The sequence below is a fragment of the Hypanus sabinus genome, chromosome 21, assembly GCF_030144855.1.
Source record: "Hypanus sabinus isolate sHypSab1 chromosome 21, sHypSab1.hap1, whole genome shotgun sequence".
NCBI lineage: Eukaryota > Metazoa > Chordata > Chondrichthyes > Myliobatiformes > Dasyatidae > Hypanus > Hypanus sabinus.
The window spans coordinates 50,353,558-50,374,742 of NC_082726.1; the positions used below are offsets into that span (position 1 = coordinate 50,353,558).

The 21,185-nt window shown below is 39.2% G+C and overlaps 1 protein-coding gene across 1 annotated transcript in view; it reads left to right on the forward strand.

The window, feature by feature from the left end:
• Window positions 1-21,185, forward strand: part of si:dkey-192p21.6 (uncharacterized protein LOC565246 homolog) — a 342,161-nt gene that overhangs the window by 280,560 nt on the left and 40,416 nt on the right. The window contains exons 12-13 of the mRNA XM_059946951.1: window positions 5,902-6,028; window positions 7,508-7,594. Of these exons, the coding sequence (XP_059802934.1) occupies window positions 5,902-6,028; window positions 7,508-7,594 (214 nt within the window). The remainder of the gene's footprint in view (window positions 1-5,901; window positions 6,029-7,507; window positions 7,595-21,185) is intronic.

The window sequence follows — 21,185 nt, forward strand, 5'->3', positions numbered from 1 at the left end:
AAGCCTAAAAAGGGTAGTGTGCATCATTGAGGATCCATCACCCAGGACATGCCCTTTTCTCATTACTACCATCAGGGAAGAGGTACAGGAGCATGAAGGTACACTTAACATTTTAGAAACATCTTCTTCCCCTTCACCATCAGATTTCTGAATGGACAATGAACCAATCTATGAATACTACATCACCATGTTTGCTTTCTTTTTGCATTACTTATTTAATTTAAGTTTTTAAAGTATATTTCTTATAGAAATGTATTTTTTTTAGATGTTGCACTGTATGCTATCACAAAACAACAAATTTCATGACATACTCTATGTCAATTATATTAAAACTGCTTCTGATTCTGATTTTGAGGTTAGAGGTTCAACAAATATGTGCTGTTTCATAAATAATTTCAAAGCCATTGCAATCTTCATCACATCAGTCATTTGAGCAAGTTTGTTAGTCTGGTTTCAATGTTGTCTTTCTTCTCCCTTTCTCTCTTCCCACCTTCTGGTTTGCTACTAACAGTGGACATATAAACATACAAAAGATGGACACTGTTCTAAGTGATAACACAAAGCAGCCAAGAGAAAACTGGCAGACAGTTTAATCTCTATCTTTGTATCTTCTTTCATTTGTTTTGCAAAATACAACAGAATAACAAATAACTTAAACTAAAAAATACTTTATTTATAAACAATTTAACCAGAATTTCTGATGTGGCTTCTTAACAGAACCGGGTAACTTTAGAGGCCTCTATACTGAAACACCTATAGCAGTACAGTATACAGGGAGCAGTTGTTAACATTTTAAAGGGGTGCCTACATAATCCTAAGAAGAAACGTAGATGCTGGAAATCTAGAGTAATAACCACAATGTGCTGGAGGAACTCAGCAGGTCATGCAGCATCTGTGGATGTCAATACTTCGGGCTGAGACCCTTCATCAAGACTAGAAAGGAAAGGGAGAAGTCAGAATAAGAAAGCTGGGCAGGGGATGAAGAAGTACAAGGTGGCAGGTGATAGGTGAAACCAGGAGAGGGGGAGTGAGTGAAGTAAAGAGCTGGGAATTTGATTGGTAGAAGAGATAAAGGGATAGAGAAGGGAGGATCTGATAGAAGAGGACAGAAGACTGTGGAAAAAATGGGGAAGAGCACCAGAGGGAGGTGATGGGCTGGTAAGAAGAGAAGGTGTGAGGGGGGAACAAGAATGGGGCCTTAGTGTGGCAGTAGAGGAGGCAATGGACTCCCATGAGAGAATGGGAATAGGAAATAGAATTGAAATGGGTGGCTACCAGGAAATCTCACTTTTTGTGGCCACACTCAGGTTGGAGAAGCAACACCTTATATTCCATCTGGGTAGCCTCCAACCTGATGAAATGAACATTGATTTCTTGAACTTACGGTAATTACTCACCCTCCTCTCCTTCACCATTCCTCATTCTTGTTTCCCTCTCATACTTTCTCTTCTTACCTGCCCATCACCTCCCCCTGGTGCTCTGCCCTCTTGCCCTTCTTCCATGGTTTTCTGTACTCCCCTATCAGATTATCCCTTCTCTAGCCCTTTATCTCTTCTACTAATCAACTTTCCAGCTCTTTACTTCTCCTCTTCATCCACTCTCAGTATCACCTATCACCTACCACCTTGTACATCTTCCTTCCCTCCCACACCTTCTTATTCTGACTCCTTACCCCTTTCTTTCTGGTCCTGATGAAGGGTCTTGACCCAAAAGGTCAACTATTTATTCCCATCCATAGTTTCTACCTGACCAGTTGAGCTCCTCCAGCACGTTGCGTGTGTTTTGCATATTGCATAACCTGTACAATATACTGTATCTTGCACTCTCCAAAGATTTCAGAATTCTCTCCCACATGGATATTATTTTGTCATGTTTTACTGTTCCACCCAAGTACATTTCAGAGTCCCCAGAAATCAGGGCAATTGGGAAGAAGAATATGGAACAAATTCGGACAGTGCTTTTGAAAAGCCAATATTAGCAGAACATGGCGAATAGAGGTCTCAGTGCCATAAAGTATTTGTTTACCCGTGTGTGAAATTTTTTTGTGTTACATCACTTGTGAATAATCACACAGAAAGTCGTTTCCTAAGGGCTTCAATCTCAAATGGCTTTTAAACTATTGCTCTCATTTCAGTTCCTGCATTCTACCATAAACTTCTCATTCCAGTTTTAAAGGAGCAGTAGCATCTTCTATGGACAAAAAGATTGCAGCCCATTCACTTTATAAAATACTATAGGATTCAGGTTGACCCAGCGTAACAGAGAACCTGGGAAGGACAAAAACCCAGCTTGTAGAATAGAAATTCCACCTAGGGCTACCAGCATGGAAAAGGTGAACCAGATCCATTCTAAAATTCCTTTGTTTTGGTTAGAGAATTACTTTTAGATCACTGTTTGGAGTCGAGTGCCACATGTCATATTATTACCTTGAATCTGTGTAACTCTTGCAAAGCACAGGAGAGAAGTGGAGAGAATTTTAGTCAGCATTCTAAAATCATTGCAAGAAATGCTTATTTAGGAGAATTACATTGAGGTGGATTTTCTCACCTTTCCTGAATGCCACTGGTGACCAACTTTCTTACAGCTTTACCAATGGCCTGACTGGGTAGATGATTCCTGCTTTATTGTAGTCACATCATATCCTCCCTTGTGATGGATTGATTTCCCTGGTTGTCTCTCTTTTGCTTCAGTTTGCCGTCTTCTGTGTCTGGCTCCAGTTGTCATAAAGTCTTTGCAGGAAGTTAGAGAGCTGGGAAAGCATTGCACCCTGTGGAAATTAAATCAGATGAAAATACTTTGCATGTTCGATATTTGTTTCCTGCATGTTAATTTCTTTCATTTTATTTCTGTTGTCAGAGCAAAATAGTTCCTCAGAATGCTGATTCTCTGCTTTGAACTCCTGAACTTCCTTTCCAGAGGAAGTTTTATCTCAAGCAATCTATTATAGATCCATTCAGAATGGTTTACGTATTTTCCATGCACAACGATTACCTGAGTGTGTAATTTCTCATTACTGTATACAATTCCATTCTTAGTCCAACATTTATGTAAGCTTCTCAAAAGGTAATCCTCCACTACTGTTAGATTTCCATGAAAATAAATAGTTACTGAATGGTCAATTTTATAAGAGCACTTCTTGTGGTTGCATACAGTGGGAAGGTTATTCCCAGACAGAACAGAGACGCCTAGGTAATTCCCCAACGTAAAACCTTGCAACTGTACTGCTGTAAGTGACTGCAATGCTCTTTGTCCATGGAATTTCTATGTGATGAACCTCCTATCTCTATTTCTTTTGTCTGGAGGAATGATGTTATGTACATCTGAAGAAATATCTCTGCATTTTCCAAGAGAATTTTCTGTAAATTCTTTCAGTTTTATTTCCTTTTCTTTTAAATAGGCTATTTTCTGAGTAAGTTGACCCTTTTAGTGATATCTCGTATATTTTCCCTGAACTCAGCTCCATGAATTACAATACCTCTAGCTCATTGGCTAATCCAGAATCAACTTTATTCATCACATATGTGTATTAGGAATTTGCTGTGGAATGCTGGCACTGCGTACAATAGAAAAAAAAGGTTTACCAATTATAAAGAATATAGAATTATATAAAAATAAAGTTAGAAGTGCAGATATGGAACAAACTGTGCCTAAAAACCAGCATATACAGTATTTACCATGTAAACAGCATTATAAAAATGTTTAATGTGTTTATAGTGCAGTGCAGTGACTGGGGTAATAAGTAGAGGGGGATTGGGGGCGGAAATTGAATGGTTGATCAGATTAACTGCTAGGGGTGTACATATACAGCCCAGGCAGTTAGTCTAGGTGCAGTACAGTATTGTCATTAGAAAATCTGTTCAATATGAAGTTTGATCAGCAATTCATAAAAGGAAATATTTGCGAAGCTGTAAGATTTTGGATAACCACCTCTTCTTGGACAACCCCCCACCCCCCACCCCCCCTCCGGTACCCTGTCTGCTCTGGATCTTTTCATCTTGAATTGCCGATGAGATATCAACCATCTCGACTTCAGCACTTCTCTCTTCTCCTCAAACCTTACCGCCTCAGTTTTCACTGCCCTCCACTCTCTCCGTACCAATCCCAACCTTACCGTCAAACACGCAGACAAAGGGTGTTCTTTTGGAGTGTGGTGGATTGACCTTGACCTTACTGAGGTCAGGTAGCAATTCTCAGACACCTCTTCATACCTACCCCTTGAAGAGAACCCCACTCCGGACCATCAGAATACTGTCTCTGACACTATCACTAACCTCATCAACTCTGTAGAGCTCCCATCCACCGCCACCAAACTCAAAAATCCCCTACTCCACTGCTCCTGCTTCTACCTCCATCCCAAGATCCACACACGGGAGTGTCTGGGTAGCCTCATTGTCTCTGCCTGCTCCTGCCCTACTCTACTCCTGTCCTCATACCTTGACTCAATCCCATCTCCCTTGGTTCAGTACCCCCACCTACATCCACGATACTTCTCATGCTCTTGATCTTCTCAGTAATTTTCAATCCCCTGGCCCTGACCATTTCACCATGCATGTCCCCCCTTCTATCCCCCATCAAGAAGACCTTAAAGCTGTCTATTTCTTTCTCAATAATAGAACCAAACAATTCCTCTCCACCACTACCCTCCTCCATCTGGCAGAACTGGTCCTCATCTTCAACAATTTTTCCTTTTGCTCCTCCCACTTTCTCTAGACTCAAGGGATAGCCATGGCGATGCAGATGGGTCCCAGCTATGCCTGCCTCTTTCACAATGTCCTTACCTCTTGTCCTTACCTACCACTCCAATCAAACATTGGAGCATCCAATCAAACACATCATCCTCTGCAATTCCCACCACCTCCAAAAGGACCCTACCACCAAACATATACATACCTCCCCCCATCTCTCTGCTTTCCACAGGATCGTTCCCTCTGAGATTCTCTTGTCCATTTGTCCCTCCCCACTATTCTTCCTGCCAGCATATACCCCTGCAAGCAGGTAAACTGTTATATCTGCCCAGTTACCTTCTCCCTCACCTCCATTCAGGGCTCCAATCAATCTTTCAAGGTGAGGCAACACTTAACATATGAGTCTGCTGGGGTTGTCTATTGTGTCCAGTGCTCCTGATGCAGCCTCCTCTATATTGGTGAGACCCTTCATAAATTGCGGGACCACTTCATTGAGCACCTCTGTTCCATGCGCCAAAAGCAGAACTTGCCAGTGGCCAAACATGTTAATTCCAATTTCCATTTCCACTCTGACATTTTGGTTCACGGCTTCCTCTTGTGCCAAGATGAGGCCACCCTCAGGATGAGGAGCAACACCTTATATTCCATCTGGGAAGCCTCCAACCTAATAGCCTGAACATCGATTTCTCCTTTCGGTAAAAGGATTTTCCTTCCCCCCCACTTCTATTCCCCACTCTGGCCTCTTGCCTCTTCTCACCTGCCTATCATCTCCTCCTGGATCCCTTCCTTTTTCACTTTCTGCTATGGTCCTATCTCCTCTTCTGTCAGATTTTTTCCACTCCAGCCCTTTATCTTTCCTACCAACCTAGCTATTTACTCTGGCATCTTACCCCTTCCTTTCCAGTCCTGAAGAAGGGACTTGTGCTGAAACATTAACTGTTTATTCATTTCCATAGATGCTGCCTGAATCGCTGAGCTCCTCCAGCATTTTGTGTGCTTTGCTTTGGATTTCCAGTATCTGCAGACTTCCTGATGTTCATAAGCCATTAGCAGTTGGACCGTGCAAATCTGATTGTAACTGTGACACTAATCACGGCTGTCTACTCTATTTAGATAAGATTAAAGATGTTAAAACTGGACTACTTCTGATTACTCTGTATTGGAAGATGGATTCATTGCTCAACTCTGACTTATGTCACAGTAATTGACTTCACAGGGGCTACCTTGGAGCTGGAGGTATAGGAGATGATGGAAAATTCTCAAATTGTACTGGAGGGGCTGCAGGCTACATAGACAAACGGCTTCTGGGAACAAATCACATCTACAATTGGCCCACCTGCAAGGTAATGATCCTGTCATACTGATGGTCTGAGTTGAGGTCACTTGCACAGAAACACTTGTAATGAGTATGCCAGAGGCTGCGGAGCGCTGGTAAACAGGGCAAGGTTTGGGGCTCAAACTTCCAGTCAGGGACTTTTCTTTAGAACTCAAGAATGCTACTGATGGAGCAGTAAATGTAGATACTAGGACAAGAAAGAGAGGGGAAAAGAGGAAAAATTCGAGGTCTCTGACAGAGTGGAAGGCAGGATCATTATTCCCTGATGAATGACTGCAGCAAATGCTCTGAACTAAAAAGTCAAAATTTGAAATTTTTGGCTTAAGCAGGAGGCAGTTTGTCAGTAGAAGAGCTGGAGAGCATTAGATGGATTAATGTCTGCAGCCAACAGAGCACCATGGTGGGGTTCCCTGCAGGTTTGGGGCTGCATTTCTGCAAATAGAGTTGGCGATCTGGTCAGGATTAAAGGAATCCTCAATGCTGAGAAGCACAAGCAGATTCCCATCCATCACGCAGTACTATCAGAGAGGTGTCTCTTACATGTTCTTGTAACCATCTAGCTGGCACCAAACCAATGTGAGATGTTTCCTGCAGAAACATCTCACTGCTCACGGGTTGTATCAAATGATTCACTGCTTCATTTGGCAGTGAAGATAATAATTAGGTAGCTTTTTATTCTGGGTAGGGTTTAAAGAACTGAGGGGCAATACCGCATGCCGTGTGCCTTTGGTTTGTCCCCGCTGCCTTAAGATAATCTTGAGGATAGATCTCAGTCACACCTCCAATTTAAGGAGAATTGCTCTGATTCCCAACTCAACTCCAAAGTGCACAAACCATACACGATACATCAAAGCTCCCATAATGCATCACTCTTGGGACTTCAGTGTTGCTGGACTAGCAGGTATTGAATTAAACTTTTTATAGACTTTACGCAACGGCAAAATAAAAATTCCAATTAACAGGTGAGTTTAAAGGGAGCAGGGGAAACAAGACTTTATTAAATCTAGACAGAGCCCAGGAAACAGGGTGAGTATAAAGAGTATTGGAAATACTGTCCCATCGAGTTAAAAGGGAGCATGGGAACAGTGAGTTTAAAAAGAGGAAAGGCACCCTGGTGAGTTTAAAATGAATGTTGGAATGGAGCCCGAAATAGCCAGATGCTGAACCTTTGTGAGTTCCAAACAATGGGACAGTAGATTACTGGAGATTTACTATTTAACACGACTCTGCCCAGCTAAACTCTGCACAACAATACACAACACAGTGCTACATTGTATAACATATCTATGGACTACATTATGCACACTACAAAATCAAACAATCTTTTCAAATTATATCTTTTAGTATCAACAGAAATTTTACAATGTGTTTCATTCTAGTGAACTAAATCCACAGTACATTTGACCATAGAATTCATCAGAGTCTAGGTATTTCTGAACAACTTGAAATATATTACACTTACTTCCATATTTATCTTATATTTCAGAAGCTGTATCATACTACTGAGCCTTTCGATCCAGAAGGAGTCCTGGGAACAATCAATTCCATTGTAATGGCCTTTATTGGATTACAGGTAAGAATGATGAGCAAATTTCACCAACATCAATACCTGTTTCAGGTTTAAATTGATGTTCCCTAATTCAAAAGTCCTCATTTAAGAATTTCATTTCCAATCATTTTTTTAAAACAAATCTCTATCATGAAATAGTAACAGTGTTATAAAGGAAATCAAGAACTTATGAAAATTTTTGGTTTGACACACAGGTCATTTCATACACATTCTCTGCAGAACTTCACTGGAAGGAAATAGAAGTGTGTTGTGTGAACTAACCTGGCTTCTCCAGTTTGGTTTCTTGATGTTTATGGGTTTGCAACAACAGCTCACTTCTTCCCTTTCACATTGACTCATAAAGGGCAACAAGACTGACCCCAACATGAAAACAGATGAGCTCTGATGAAAGATTAAAACAATTTACTAGCCTTAGCTTATTGGTCGCATTACATTAGCATCCAGAGTTCATGAGTTCAAATCTCACTATGGCACCTTGTAGATTTAATCCACCTTTATAAACCGGCATTAGTGATGTGAAATATAAAGCTACTAGATTGTTGCAGAAAATGCATCTGTTTTACCGAAGTCATCCAGACAAGGGCAAGGAAATCTGATATACTTACCTAGCCTGTCTGACAAAAGATTCTATGCCCACCAATGTAGTTGACTCCTACCATGGTCAATTTAAAGGAAAAGCTGATGAAAAATAAACTCAAAAGGTAAGCTGCATTTATAGTATCATTTGACCCACTGCATCTGCATCAGCCATCAAACTCCCATCTTCACTAATCCTACATCAATCCTATTTTCTTTATTCATCTCACATTCCCATCAATGCCCTTCAGATTTTGCCATGCACCAGTATACCAGTGGAAATTTAAAGAAATCAATCAACCTACCAGTCTGCAAATCTTTTGGATGGAGGGGAAATCAGAACACCTGGAGGAAGCCACAGATAACACCAGATGTCATGATTGAACCTGAGTTAGTGGAGATGTAAGACAGCAGCTCACTAGTTGCAACACTATGCAAAAGGTACCTTGAAATGGTAGAGGTCCATGGCATAAAATAAAACACTGGGAACCCCTGCTCTAAACCCTTCCTATCCATGGACATGAGAGCCATCAATATAGAACACCTTGACCAAAACAAATTCTTGGAATCACCTACAGATTCTTAGAGATGGAAAAGATTCTTAGAGATAGGATCTACGGGCATTTAGAGAATCATGGCTTGATCAGGGACAGTTAGCATGGCTTTGTGAAGAGGATCTGAGTTTTGCTGAAAAGGGCATTGGTTATTGTCTACCTCTGATTGCCCATGAGATGGTGGAGGTGTGCTGCCTTCTTGAAGCACTACAATCCTGTTAGACCATAAGACCATAAGACATAGGAACAGAATTAGGCTATTCAGCTTACCGAGTCTGCCCCACCATTCCATCATGGCTGATCCCAGATTCCATTCAACCCCATACACCTGCCTTTGATGTTTTGACCAATCAGGAAACTATCAAGTTCTACTTTAAATATACCCATGGACTTGGCCTTGGTAGGTATCAATGAGATACCTCTGCATTCTTCTAAATTCCAGTGAGTACAGGACCAAAGCTATAAAACGCTCCTCGTATGTTAACCCCTTCATTCCTGGAATCATCCTCGTAAACCTCCTCAGGAGTCTCTCCAATGACAACACATCCTTTCTGAGAAATGGGGCCCAAAACTGTTGACAATATTCCAAGTGCGTCCTGACTAAATTCTTATAAAACCTCAGCATTATCTACTTGCTATGCTAATCTCTTTGAAATAAAAGCCAACATTGCATTTGCCTTCTTTACTGCAGACTCAGCCTGTGAATTAACCTTTTGGGAGTCTTGCACGAGGGCTCCCAAATCCCTCTGCACCTCTGATGTTTGAATTTTCTCTCCATTTAGATAACAGTCTGTATTATTGTTCCTTTTACCAAAATTCATTTTCATACGTTTCCCAACACTGCATTCTATCTGCCACTATTTTGTCCATTCTTCCAATTTGCCTAAGTCCTACTGCAATCACATTGCTTCCTCAGCACTACCTACCCCTCCACCTATCTTTCTATCAAAATTTGCCTCAATGCCATTAATTCCATGATCTAAATCATTGACAAACAATGTGAACTAGTCACTGGCAGCCAAGCAGAAAAGGCCCCCTTTATACCCATTCACTGCCTCCTGCCTGTCAGCCATCCCTCTATCCATGCCAATATCTTTCCTGTAATGCCATAGGATTTTATCTTGTTAAGCAGCCTCATGTGAGGCACCATATCAAATGCCTTCTGAAAATCCAAGTAAATGACATCCACTCCCTCTCCTTTGGCCATCCTGCTAGTTACTTCCTCGAAGAACTCTAACAGATTTGTCAGGCAAGATTTCCCTTTACAGATGCTGACTTTGACTTATTTTATCATTTGTCTCCAAGTACCCTGAAACCTCATCCTTAATAACAGATTCCAACTCTTTCCCAACCACTGAGGTTAGACTAACTGGCCTATAATTTCCTTTCTTTTCCCTTCCTCCATTTTTAAAGAGTGGAGTGAGATTTGCAATCTTCTAGTCCTGTGGGAGGCTGGTTCACTTTGGGAGAACCAGCCAGGGTAAGTCTTACACACTGAGTGGTAGGACACTGAGCTGTATGGTAGAACAGAGGCATCTAGTACACAGAAAGTAGCATCACAGGTAGATAGGGATGTAAGGAAATTTTCAGGCACTTTGGCATGTTCGCTCTTTTTTTTGCGATTGCAAGACCCTGTTAGACATTAATTGCTGCAAGCCTGCTTCCCATGTTTGGTGGGGAGACAGATGGTGAGGCAGTGGTGTCACCTCAGTTGTAACAAGGACTAGACCTCAATCTTTGGGGTTCCATTGTAGCGTGGCAACTGGGCTTGGTTGGGGTTGGCTCTCCAATTGGTGCTGCCCTCCAGTGTTGGATCGGTGGAATTACAGGGCAGACTGCTGAGAACCATCTATTTGCGGGACTTGTCACTCAGCTTCTTCAACTAAAAATATGTTTTCTTACGTGACTGTACTTTTTTTCCCTTTCTCGTTATTTTGAATATGGGGGTACATTTTTGCACCTTGGCCCAAAGGAATGTGGTCTCATTCAGCTGTATCCATGTTTGGTTTGAATGAAAATTAAACTTGATCTAATTTGACTTTGATTTGATTTGGCCTTCATAAATCAATGTATTGAGTACAGGAATTGGGATGCTATGTTAAAATTGTATAAGATATTGGTGAGGCCTAATTTTGAAGTATTGTGTGCAGTTTTGGTTAGCTAACTACAGTTAAAGATATCTGTAAGATTGAAAGAGTGCAGAGAAAATTTACAACAATGTTGTTATGACTCGAGGACCTGAGTGAGAGGGGAAGGTTGAATAGATTCGGACTTTATTCCTTAGAACAGAAGATTGAGAGGAGATTTGATAGAGGTATACAAAATTATGAGGGGTGTAGATAGGGTAAATGCAAGCAGGCTTTTTTCACTGAGGGAGGGTGAGACTAGAACTGGAGGTCATAGATTAAGGGTGAAAGGTGAAATGTTTAAGGTTCACATCAGAGGAACCTCTTCACTCTGAGGGTGGTGAGAGTGTGGAACGAGCTGCCGATGTAAGTAGTTGATGCGAGTTTGATTTCAACACTTGAGAAAAATTTGGATAGGTACATGGACGAGTGGGGTATGAAGGGCTAAGATCTGGGTGCAGGTCAATGGGACTATGCAGATTAATGACTATATGGTAGGATGGTGGTTGGATTGAAAGAGGCCATTAAGCTCATCAAATTGATGTAAGAGCAATTCAGCTTGTCCTGTTGCTCCTTGTACTTCTCTCCACATTTTGGTAAATTCTTTAACAAGATATTCTGCAGATATTGGGAATCTTAAGCAACCTGCACAGGATGCTGCAGGAACCAACAGATCTTGCTGAGTTCCTCCAGCATTTTGTATGTGCCTGTGAATTATTTCTTTTTCGATACTTCATCATTTCCCTTTTGAATGCTACAGTGGGAATATTCTACCCCAGCAATGCATTCCAGACCTTGCTATGTAAAAGCGCTTACATTATGTTCCTTCTGGTTCTTTTGTGAGAACTCCTCATTTTATCTTAATAAAAGTAATTAAATGGCTCTGAGGTTTTCCATGACTGTAAAGGCAATAAAAAAAGGCAGGTTAATTCCTTTCCTTTTACTGACGTTAAAATGTGTCTGGGAGTCAGATACTTAAAGGGAATTTCAGTGATTCTGCCCATGAACTCCACTATACTCCGATTTTTCTGAGAATGAATAATTTACCTCCATGTACAGATTTTAGCAGCCAGCGATTCCGGATAGATAGTGTCAACTTGCCTGATGTTTTGTGAAGTATTTATGATATTATTATCTAGAAGTGAAAGGTCAGAGAAGATATGGCCTCTCCGTGACACAGTTGAGATAATGTAAGTGGTTCACCTTTTTTAATTTGTATGCTAGAAGTGATTAAATTAATATTTCATTGAGGAAGGAAGTGACAAATAATAACTATCTGTAAATTGACGAGACTTAGAGGTAATGTTTTTTTTAAAATCACACCTATAGAACAGTGCAGGAAATGCAGAACCACAGAATGATCTAGCCTATGTACAATGGGGTGTGTGCTTTGAGCAATGCCCTTCAATTCTGTTCTCTTGATGGATGAGTGAAATACATGACCAGGCTTAAATCTTTTAGACAGAGGTGTTTTCTTTCACTTTTGAATCTAGTTCAGGTCAGTGCTTGAAATTCCACCTCTTGCTGGAGTCTTTAGAAATCAGTAAGTCAGGGACGACTGCAAGGTTTGATTAAAGTAAATAGCCTCTGCTGTATTGTGCATTTGTTGTTTGCAACTGTGATTGAATTTCTCCTCCTTCAATTTCCTTAAGATGATCATATCCCAAGTAAATGGATATTACCCTCATAAATTCTCAACTGACTTTTGATCTGTCACTGTGGAGTCGGTATGTTTATACATCCAGGCCTTCTCTAAGCAACTCTTTTATTCCCCTGGGTTAATTTTACACCAACTTAGTTTCAGCTCTTTTTTTAAAATACGTCTTGTAAGTTTGGCTCAGCTAATAGCCTTGGTGATAGCGAGTTGCCTGTCTGGGCCAAGTGCAAACCCTTTGGCACTATAAAGAAGGGTTAAAAGATCTACAGGTGTCCTCTGTATAATTCTGCAAACAAAATTAAGTAAAACATAACAATTGATTAGTCAATTTTTTGCATTTTGTGGGATCTTGTTGAGTTATGCAATGGTTACTATATTTTTTAACATAAGAACAGCCTTTGCATTTCAATGTAGTTTGCTTTTTTTTCCAAAATTCATCCTAGTAATTTGCATAAAGCAAACCCTGTAGTCATAACAATGCGTCTCTACATCCATGCTCAACATCTATGGAATGTCTTTTGGAACAATAAAATCTATTTATTTAATAACTGAATAAGATACAATGTGGTATAGGCCTTTCCAGCCCTTCTAGCCGAGTATCCCAGCAACCCCCAACTTAATCTTAGCTTAATCTCGGGGTGGTTTACAATGACCAATTAACCTACCAACCAGGATGTCTATGGACTGTGAGAGGAAATCGAAGCACCCAGAGGAAACCCACACAGTCACGGGGAGAACGTACGAACTACTTACAGGCAGTAGGTGAGTATTGAACCTGGGCTGCTGGTACTTAAAGTGTTGTGCTAACCACAACTTTACCGTGCCATCCGTAATAATATAATGCAATGAGATAATAAAATTGCATATTTAGTGCCATAGATGGGAAATGAATATCTGGACAAATGAACCTTATGAAGTTTGAGAAAAGTGATATGTAGTTACAAAAACACTTATTTCCATGTAGATTAATGCAAACAAAGAATACCATTTCACCCTGGTGTATATGACAATAAAGTAAACTAATCTAACATAGATTCACATAAAATACTTTTAAATTCTGTTTTAAAACACTGATGGGTTTTGTACTGCTTGTAGAAACTTATTGATCCCTCTATAAAGATATTCTGAGCACAAAATTATTCTTGCTATAAGCCCATGAGTTTTTAGGCTACATTGACAAAAGAACACCAAGGAATTGTAGTGAAAAATCACTTAAAGATAGAATTTAAATCAATTCCAGGTAGCATGCAAGAACTTTGTAGAGTATTATTCATGAAAGGCACATATTTATATGGTAACAACAACACACACAAAATGCTGGTGGAACACAGCAGGCCAGGCAGCGTCTATAGGGAGAAGCGCTGTCGACGTTTCGGGCCGAGACCCTTCGTCAGGACTAATTGAAAGGAAAGATAGTAAGAGATTTGAAAGTAGTGGGGGGAGGGGGAAATGCGAAATGATAGGAGACATCCTGTGGTACTTTATTACACCCAAGTACTTCTCACTTACAATTATATTATGAAATTTATTATACAGAGTGGTATTTGTTGATTACTATTTAACAGCTTCCTTCAATTTCCTTAAAAATTCACAATTCAAAGTTCAAAGTAAATTTATTAGTATGTCATGGTATACTACCCTGAGATTCATTTTCTTGTGGGTATTCACAGTAATACAAAGAAATACAATAAAATAAATGAAATACTACACAGACCAAAATCGGACAACCAATGTGCAAAAGAGAACCATTTGTGGAAGAGAAAAAAAGCTAAGTTTTAAATAAATAAATAAGTAAGGAATATTGAGAACATGAGTTTTTGAGTTTTTGAAAGTGTGTTCTTAGGGTGTGGGAAAAGCTCATTGTTGGGGCGAGTGAAGTTATCCACTCTGGTTCAACTCTATCTGAGGTAGTTGTTTTTGTTTGGTAAAACTTCAGAGAAACAAACTCTTTACAGGCATATGTACACAATTCTAAAGATAAGGATTTTAAAGATTAGCTTTTCCAGTGCATGTAGAATACACATTACACACAGCCCTTAAATGGCAGAATTCATTCTGCTGCTGGAACTTGGTGACTAGTTTTGTCAGCTAGTTTTGTTCTGTTAAAATGTCACAATTCTCTTTATGCCTAAGTTTTCTGTGTGCTTTCTGATCTGCACAGCGTGCTTGTTTTTGTTTTGCCAAGAATCACAAATAATTCCTGCAATAGAAATCTTCTCCTTCTCCTGTGTACGAGAACCAAACGTGCTTAAGAAGTTGAAGAGCAAGTTTAGTTTTAAAATGAGTAAAATAGAAGTTGGCAGCCAACCACAGATTCTTCATTTAATTATCCTGACCAAATTTAGTACTGGTTACCTTGAAGTCTACACAGCTGTGTGAAAAGGCAAAGGAAGTTTTTCCAGGGAATGTATTGTATTTCCACTCCACTTGCATTAGCAGCTACGCTGTCTACACAAAACTCCCAATTGGGTCCAGCTGCCTTCTGATGTCACAAGCTCTGATTGAGAATTCCCCGTACATCATCCAGAATATGGAGAGAAGCACGCAAGAGAGAATTCCACAAAACAATTTAAGGAGACAGATACATTGTATTGACTAAAAGGCTTTCAATCAGCTGTCACAAGAAGAAAAAGAATTTATTTACCTATGGGAGATGGACCATTTCAGAACAGTTCCCAGCACTTTGAATTGGAGGATTTGTGCTCCAGGCTTTATAAAGGCAACAACAGAGAATCTTACAAGATTATCATTTCTGTGTACATTTTGTGTTTGAATGCTTGAAAACCAAGGAACCATTTATCCCTTACAACTAAAATGCCAACAGCAAAGAATGATAATGTTTTCATTTATATACCATCTTATCATTTCAAAACATCTCAAATTGTTCACTCAATTTATACAACCTTATAATGTAGACAATCTACATTCTATATACAATGAGATGAATGACCAGCTCATCCATCTTGGTCTGTACATGTTATTCTGGCCATCAGAATGGCAACCTGTGCAGCTTTCCTGCAGTTATTACCATGTGGGTGAAACCATACTATTATATGGTATTTACATGCCAGAAAAAAGCCAATCCTTCCATGTCAGTCCTTATGCTCTGCATATAACTCCTTCCACCCTTTTGAGGACTTTGTGAGGATTTAATTGCTCCCAATTGCTGAGCACCAACATGAAGTATTGACTTTTTTTTGGATTTTCTCAACCTAAAAATGGTGAAAAACAGACGGTTCAAAGGTTTCATGTGAAAAAGATCAAGAAACTATTGCCACTTAAAGGATGTGAAGATCCATAATAATCGCAAAATGCTACAGCCATTTGGATGAAAGGGTTTTTATTTTGGCTTTTCTAGTTCAGAAACTCCGGTTTACATTTATTAGAATCAGGTTTAATATCTCTGCCAAACATTGCAAAATGTGTTGTTTTGTGACAGCAGTACATTGCAAGCCATAGTAATAAAAACTATAAATTACAATTAGAAGTAGATATTGTATATATAAAACATTAAATTAAATAAGTAGTGCAAAAGAGCAGAAAGCTACTGAGGAAATGTTCATGGCTTCATTATCCATTTAGAAATCTGATGACAAAGGGGAAGAATCTGTCCCTGAAACATTTGAATGTGTGTCTTCAGGCTCCTGTATCTCGTCCTTGATGGTAGCAATAAGAAGTGGGCATGTCATGGGTGATGGGGGTCCTTAATGACAGATGTTGCCTTTTTGAGGCATTGCCTTTTGAAGGTGTCCTGAATGTTGGGGAGGCTGGTGCCCATGATGGAGCTGGCTGAGTTAACAACTCTGCAGCTTTTTCCAATCTTGTTCCGTGTGTGCCCCCTCCCCCCCACCATTCCAGATGATAATGCAACCAGCTAGAATGATCTCCATGGTACATCTATAGAAGTTTGCAAGTCTCTTTGGTGCCATACCAAATCACCTCAAACTCCTAATGAAATAGAGCTTCTGTCATGCTTTCTTTTCTGCATCAATATGTTGGGCCCAGGATAGATCTTCAGCAATGTTAACGTCCAGGAGCCTGAAACTGCTCACCCTTCCTGAAGTCCACAATCAATTCCTTGGTCTTATGTTGAATGCAGGGTTGGTGCTGCAACACCACTCGACCAGCTGATCTATCTTGCTCCAGTGTGCCTCCTCATCGCCATCGGAAATTCTGCCGACGATAGTTGGGTCATCGTCAAATTTATAGATCGTGTTTGAACTGTGCCTAGACATGAAATCATGGATGGATAGAGAGCAGAGCAGTGGGCTAAACAAGCATCCTTGAGATGCGCCAATATTGATTGTCAGCGAGTCAGTGATTCCACTTATGGCACAAGTGAAACTGCGTTTTTCCAACAGTCTGGAGGCTTTCGTAGGTTTATCGTCTATTTGGATATTTGTAGTTTTGGATAGTACAAAATTTCTTCCCTCATATCTCAGCTCAGATAAAGGGTAAACTATTTCAGTTTGTACCTACCAGCTTCAGAACACTTTAAAGTATTAAGCTGCTAGACTTTAGTTCCCTGTTTACAGGTTTTTCAAATTGTCTTACCATAGATGGAAATCAAGCATTTTAGCAGTTACATGGGAAACTTTACCTTGCATCTAATTCGACATAGAGTGCTTACCTACATAATAGGCATCACTGTCACTCAGGGTCATTTGGAATGCTTCGTGGTGTTTGAATGATTTGATGTGATGGAATTCACTCTTGGGTCATTGCTATTAAATTATTGAGGGGATCTGAGTTCAAATCCCTGACAGCTGTTAGCCATTTTGGTGCTTTCAGTGTTGGCATTAATGGCATGCTACACTGTTGTAACTGTCTGAAGCCAAAATCCCATGCTCTCTATACCGATGATCCCATAACTTTGTTCTGAGATGGGAGTTCTTGATGAACTGTGGTCAACATTTAACTATTAACAGACTAAGTGGTCATCCACCTTACCTCACTCCTGCTGGAGGGACAAGTGGTTGTTTGAGTAGCTGCAGGAAAGCAAGACTTCAAAATAATTAATTATGATAAATGATTGAATTTTTCTGAGTGATCACTGTCAGTTGCTAAGCTAAATCAAATGATTCTTGCTGGAAAGCTCAGTGCAGAAATTGAGATCATAGCACTTTTTATTACTTAAATAGTTATGATTTAATTGTACACTAGCATAATTACGTTGTATTTTAAAAGAGGAATAATAAATATCCGAGTATATCATCAGCATACGAAGAGGAGATGGGTGGTAAATAACGATGGAAATTTAATTAACAGTTGGGTAAACAACAGAGAAACAAAGTACACAACTTCTCCTGGTAAAAACAAGATCATTTATCCAGCAAATGGTGTGAGTAAAAGTTATAAATTGTCTTGTAAAACTAGAATCAGTCACAGTAATCGCTTAGAGCAGCATGGTCACAAACCTGACTGACAGTGTAATCCAGTCATCTCCATACTCTATGAACTAGTTGACCTTGGTACCCAATAACTACAAGAGAGTGACTTAAACAAAAATAGGATTCTTGAAGATGTTTAAGTTTCTAACTTTAATTTTTTTAATTTTAATTTTTATTTGATAGAGTTATTCATTACATCTTAATTTATTTAGTTCCTCACACAATCAATAACGTGATTAATAACATAATAAAATTACCTTCTGATAACCTCTAGCACTTTTGTTATGGGTTGTTAATAACTGGGAACACAATCAATTAAATGTATCTTTATCATCCATCGATATGGTTACTAAAGTTGTCGTTGATCAGGAGAAAATCCTTAAGAGGTAAAATAATGAGGTCTCAAGATGGTGCTTATGGAGTAAACCGCTATTGGTTTTGCTCCAAACCTTTTACATCTTTTTAACCTACAAACACCCCTTAAATGATCTTTTTATACTTATTCTAAAGGGGTTTAAACATACAGAATTTTTCTTTTTAACTATTCGATCTATTTTCAACTCGCTGAAATGTCTAAAGCAAAAGAATCGAAACAGACAAAAGAACTGATAACTTTAGAAACTATTGTGAAGCTTATAGAAGATAAATTTGAAGGACTGGAGAGAAAAATAACCGAACAACTCTTTGCATTTGATGAGCGTTTAAAATCATTTGAAGGAAAACTTCAAACACTTACATTGGAATTACAAAAACAACAAGCAAGTATTTTGGTACTTGAAGAAGCCGCTCGCAAGAAAGATCATATTATCGAAACTTTGCAACAAGAGCAAGCTTCGACTTCTCAACAGATGGATCGTTATAAATCTAAAATTACTGATCTTGAAAATCGCTCTCGAAGACAAAATCTTCCGCTAATTGGGATTCCAGAAGAGGTAAAATAACACCATACAATGATAGTAAATAATGCATTAAATCATAGCTTGATTCAACCATGTTTGATAATATTCAGTCACTTAATTGCTGATGGAATGATGAATGGGTGAGGTTAATTATGGAAAAATATCTCTTTGCTGTCAAGGTGACAACTGAATCATCCATTGCCAAGGAAGAGGAAACTTTCAAAAATATTCAAATAGTTCAAATGGTTCAATTTAATAGCAGGAAATGCATACAGTACACAACCTGAAATTCTTACTCCTCACATATTGTAAGTGCTTCTGTGTAATGGCTCACTTTGAATTTTTTGATTATAATTGTAAGCATTTGTAATTGTAATAATTTGAGCTGCTATTCTGGTGCTGGTTAAGGAAGCAATGTAAATTGGAATATCAGTGAGAAATAAAGAAAATAATTCAAGGTTATGGGCAGAGCCAGTAAATCCTTCCCATCAGGTTCCCAAAGGCTCACCAGATGTATGGGCTGTATATAGCTGAGCACTCGTAAACTGTGAATGACCTGTACATTGTTGTGGGATCTCTAGTGTTCTCTAATAAATAGATGTATGTAAATACATAGTATGTAGTTTTATAGGGTCCATCTTCTCGAACTATATGAGCAGGAATCAGACAGAGCAGTTGGCCGGATAATGTTCTGTTTATCTCACCTTTACAAATCAAAACCTGTTTTCCCGAATGATTTATACTGAGTAAGACTAACATATTAATGCTTCCCACACCCAAAAAGTTCATGCAAGTGAAAAATGCAACTTAGATTTGTAACTTTATTTTCTTATATTATGTTGTCTGATGCATCCAGAGTTTTAAAAAAATTCTTCCATCACCAACTTTTAATGCATTTGAACAGCAGAGCAGCTGAGTTCTGGTGCTGTTAGCAGGGGACTTCTCCGAAGTAGCCATCCTAATAGAAAGCTGAAATTTGTCAATCAGCACCTTGTTATAAAAGAGCTTAATGAAACAAACGCTGTTCATGCTGTTGTGACTTGCTTTGGAAATTTTGATAGTTGGTGGTGAAATGTTCTGTGATTGATGATCAGGTCTGGCCTTACCAACAGCTGGTGACCATGTGCTGTTCTCACCTTCACCACCATTAGCTGGAACACACAGGTTTAGAAAATGCACTTTTGTCACGGTGAAGAGCATGACCTGTCAATCCACCTTTCACTCACATTAATAAATATTCAACACTATGACATTCATTAGGAATATTAATTTTCTATTGCACTTTACTCAAATCAATGGCAACCCTTGTATTTTCAGTCAGCAGTGGATGCCTCAACCAAACTAATCAGGAGTCTTCACACCATAGATGTGAAAGAGTAAGTGAAACTGTAATGCAAGCTTTGGGACTTTTGCACTTAGCATCCAAAAACAAATACAATTTAATTTGAAGACTCCTTTTAATCAGACTAGTTTTAAATTATTTAAGTTTATGACCAATAATACAGTCAAACAAAATTTACCTCAGCAAAGAGTTGAGTGGTGACTCTTTTGACAGGAATTCTGGGGAAAGACAAGGGGATGGAAACAATTTCGCAGCTCGCTCAAGGACAATGTACTCACTGCCCCTTTCGACATTCATTCTGTAATTCTGTGCTAACATTACTTCACATAGTATTGAAATGTATGGGCAAAACTTTAAGGTGAGATTGATTAAGCAGCCAATGTTGAGCATTAAAAGAAAACAGCAGATCCTTAATATGGGTGGAAAGTTAGCGCAACACTATTACAGCACCAGCAAACCAAGTTCATTTCTGCTGCTGCCTGTAAGAAGTTTGAGTGTTCTCTCTGTTACCATATGTGCTTCCTCTAGGTGCTCCAGTTTCCTTGCACATTCCAAAGGCGTAAAGGTTAGTAGGTTAATTGGTCACATGGGTGTAATTGGGTGGCTTAGGCTTGTTGGGCCAGAAGGGCCTGTTACTGTGATGTATCTTTAAATAAATAAAAATAAGTAATATTTCTTTGGTCCACAAAATATAATGGTAAAATATCTTGTGCTAAGCATGACATTTATGATAATACTATGCTCCCCTTGTATTGTAGTGGCAACCCACATTTTCCACTAAGTTACTGAAATGGGTCTTTGACTCACATCCTTATATCCAAGGTGACACAGATACCATTCATGCATATATTCAAACTGATAGAATGAGTGAAATATTCTGCCTACTTGTTTTGAATTATGTTATGATCTTTCATAGACAGAATAACACTTCTGTGATATCTTGAAGGGAAACTTTGGGGTATAAAGAAAAACTGAGAAAGCCCACCTGTATTCAATCACTGTTGTTATGGCATCTTTATGGACAATATTTAAAATTTGTTGCACACTGGG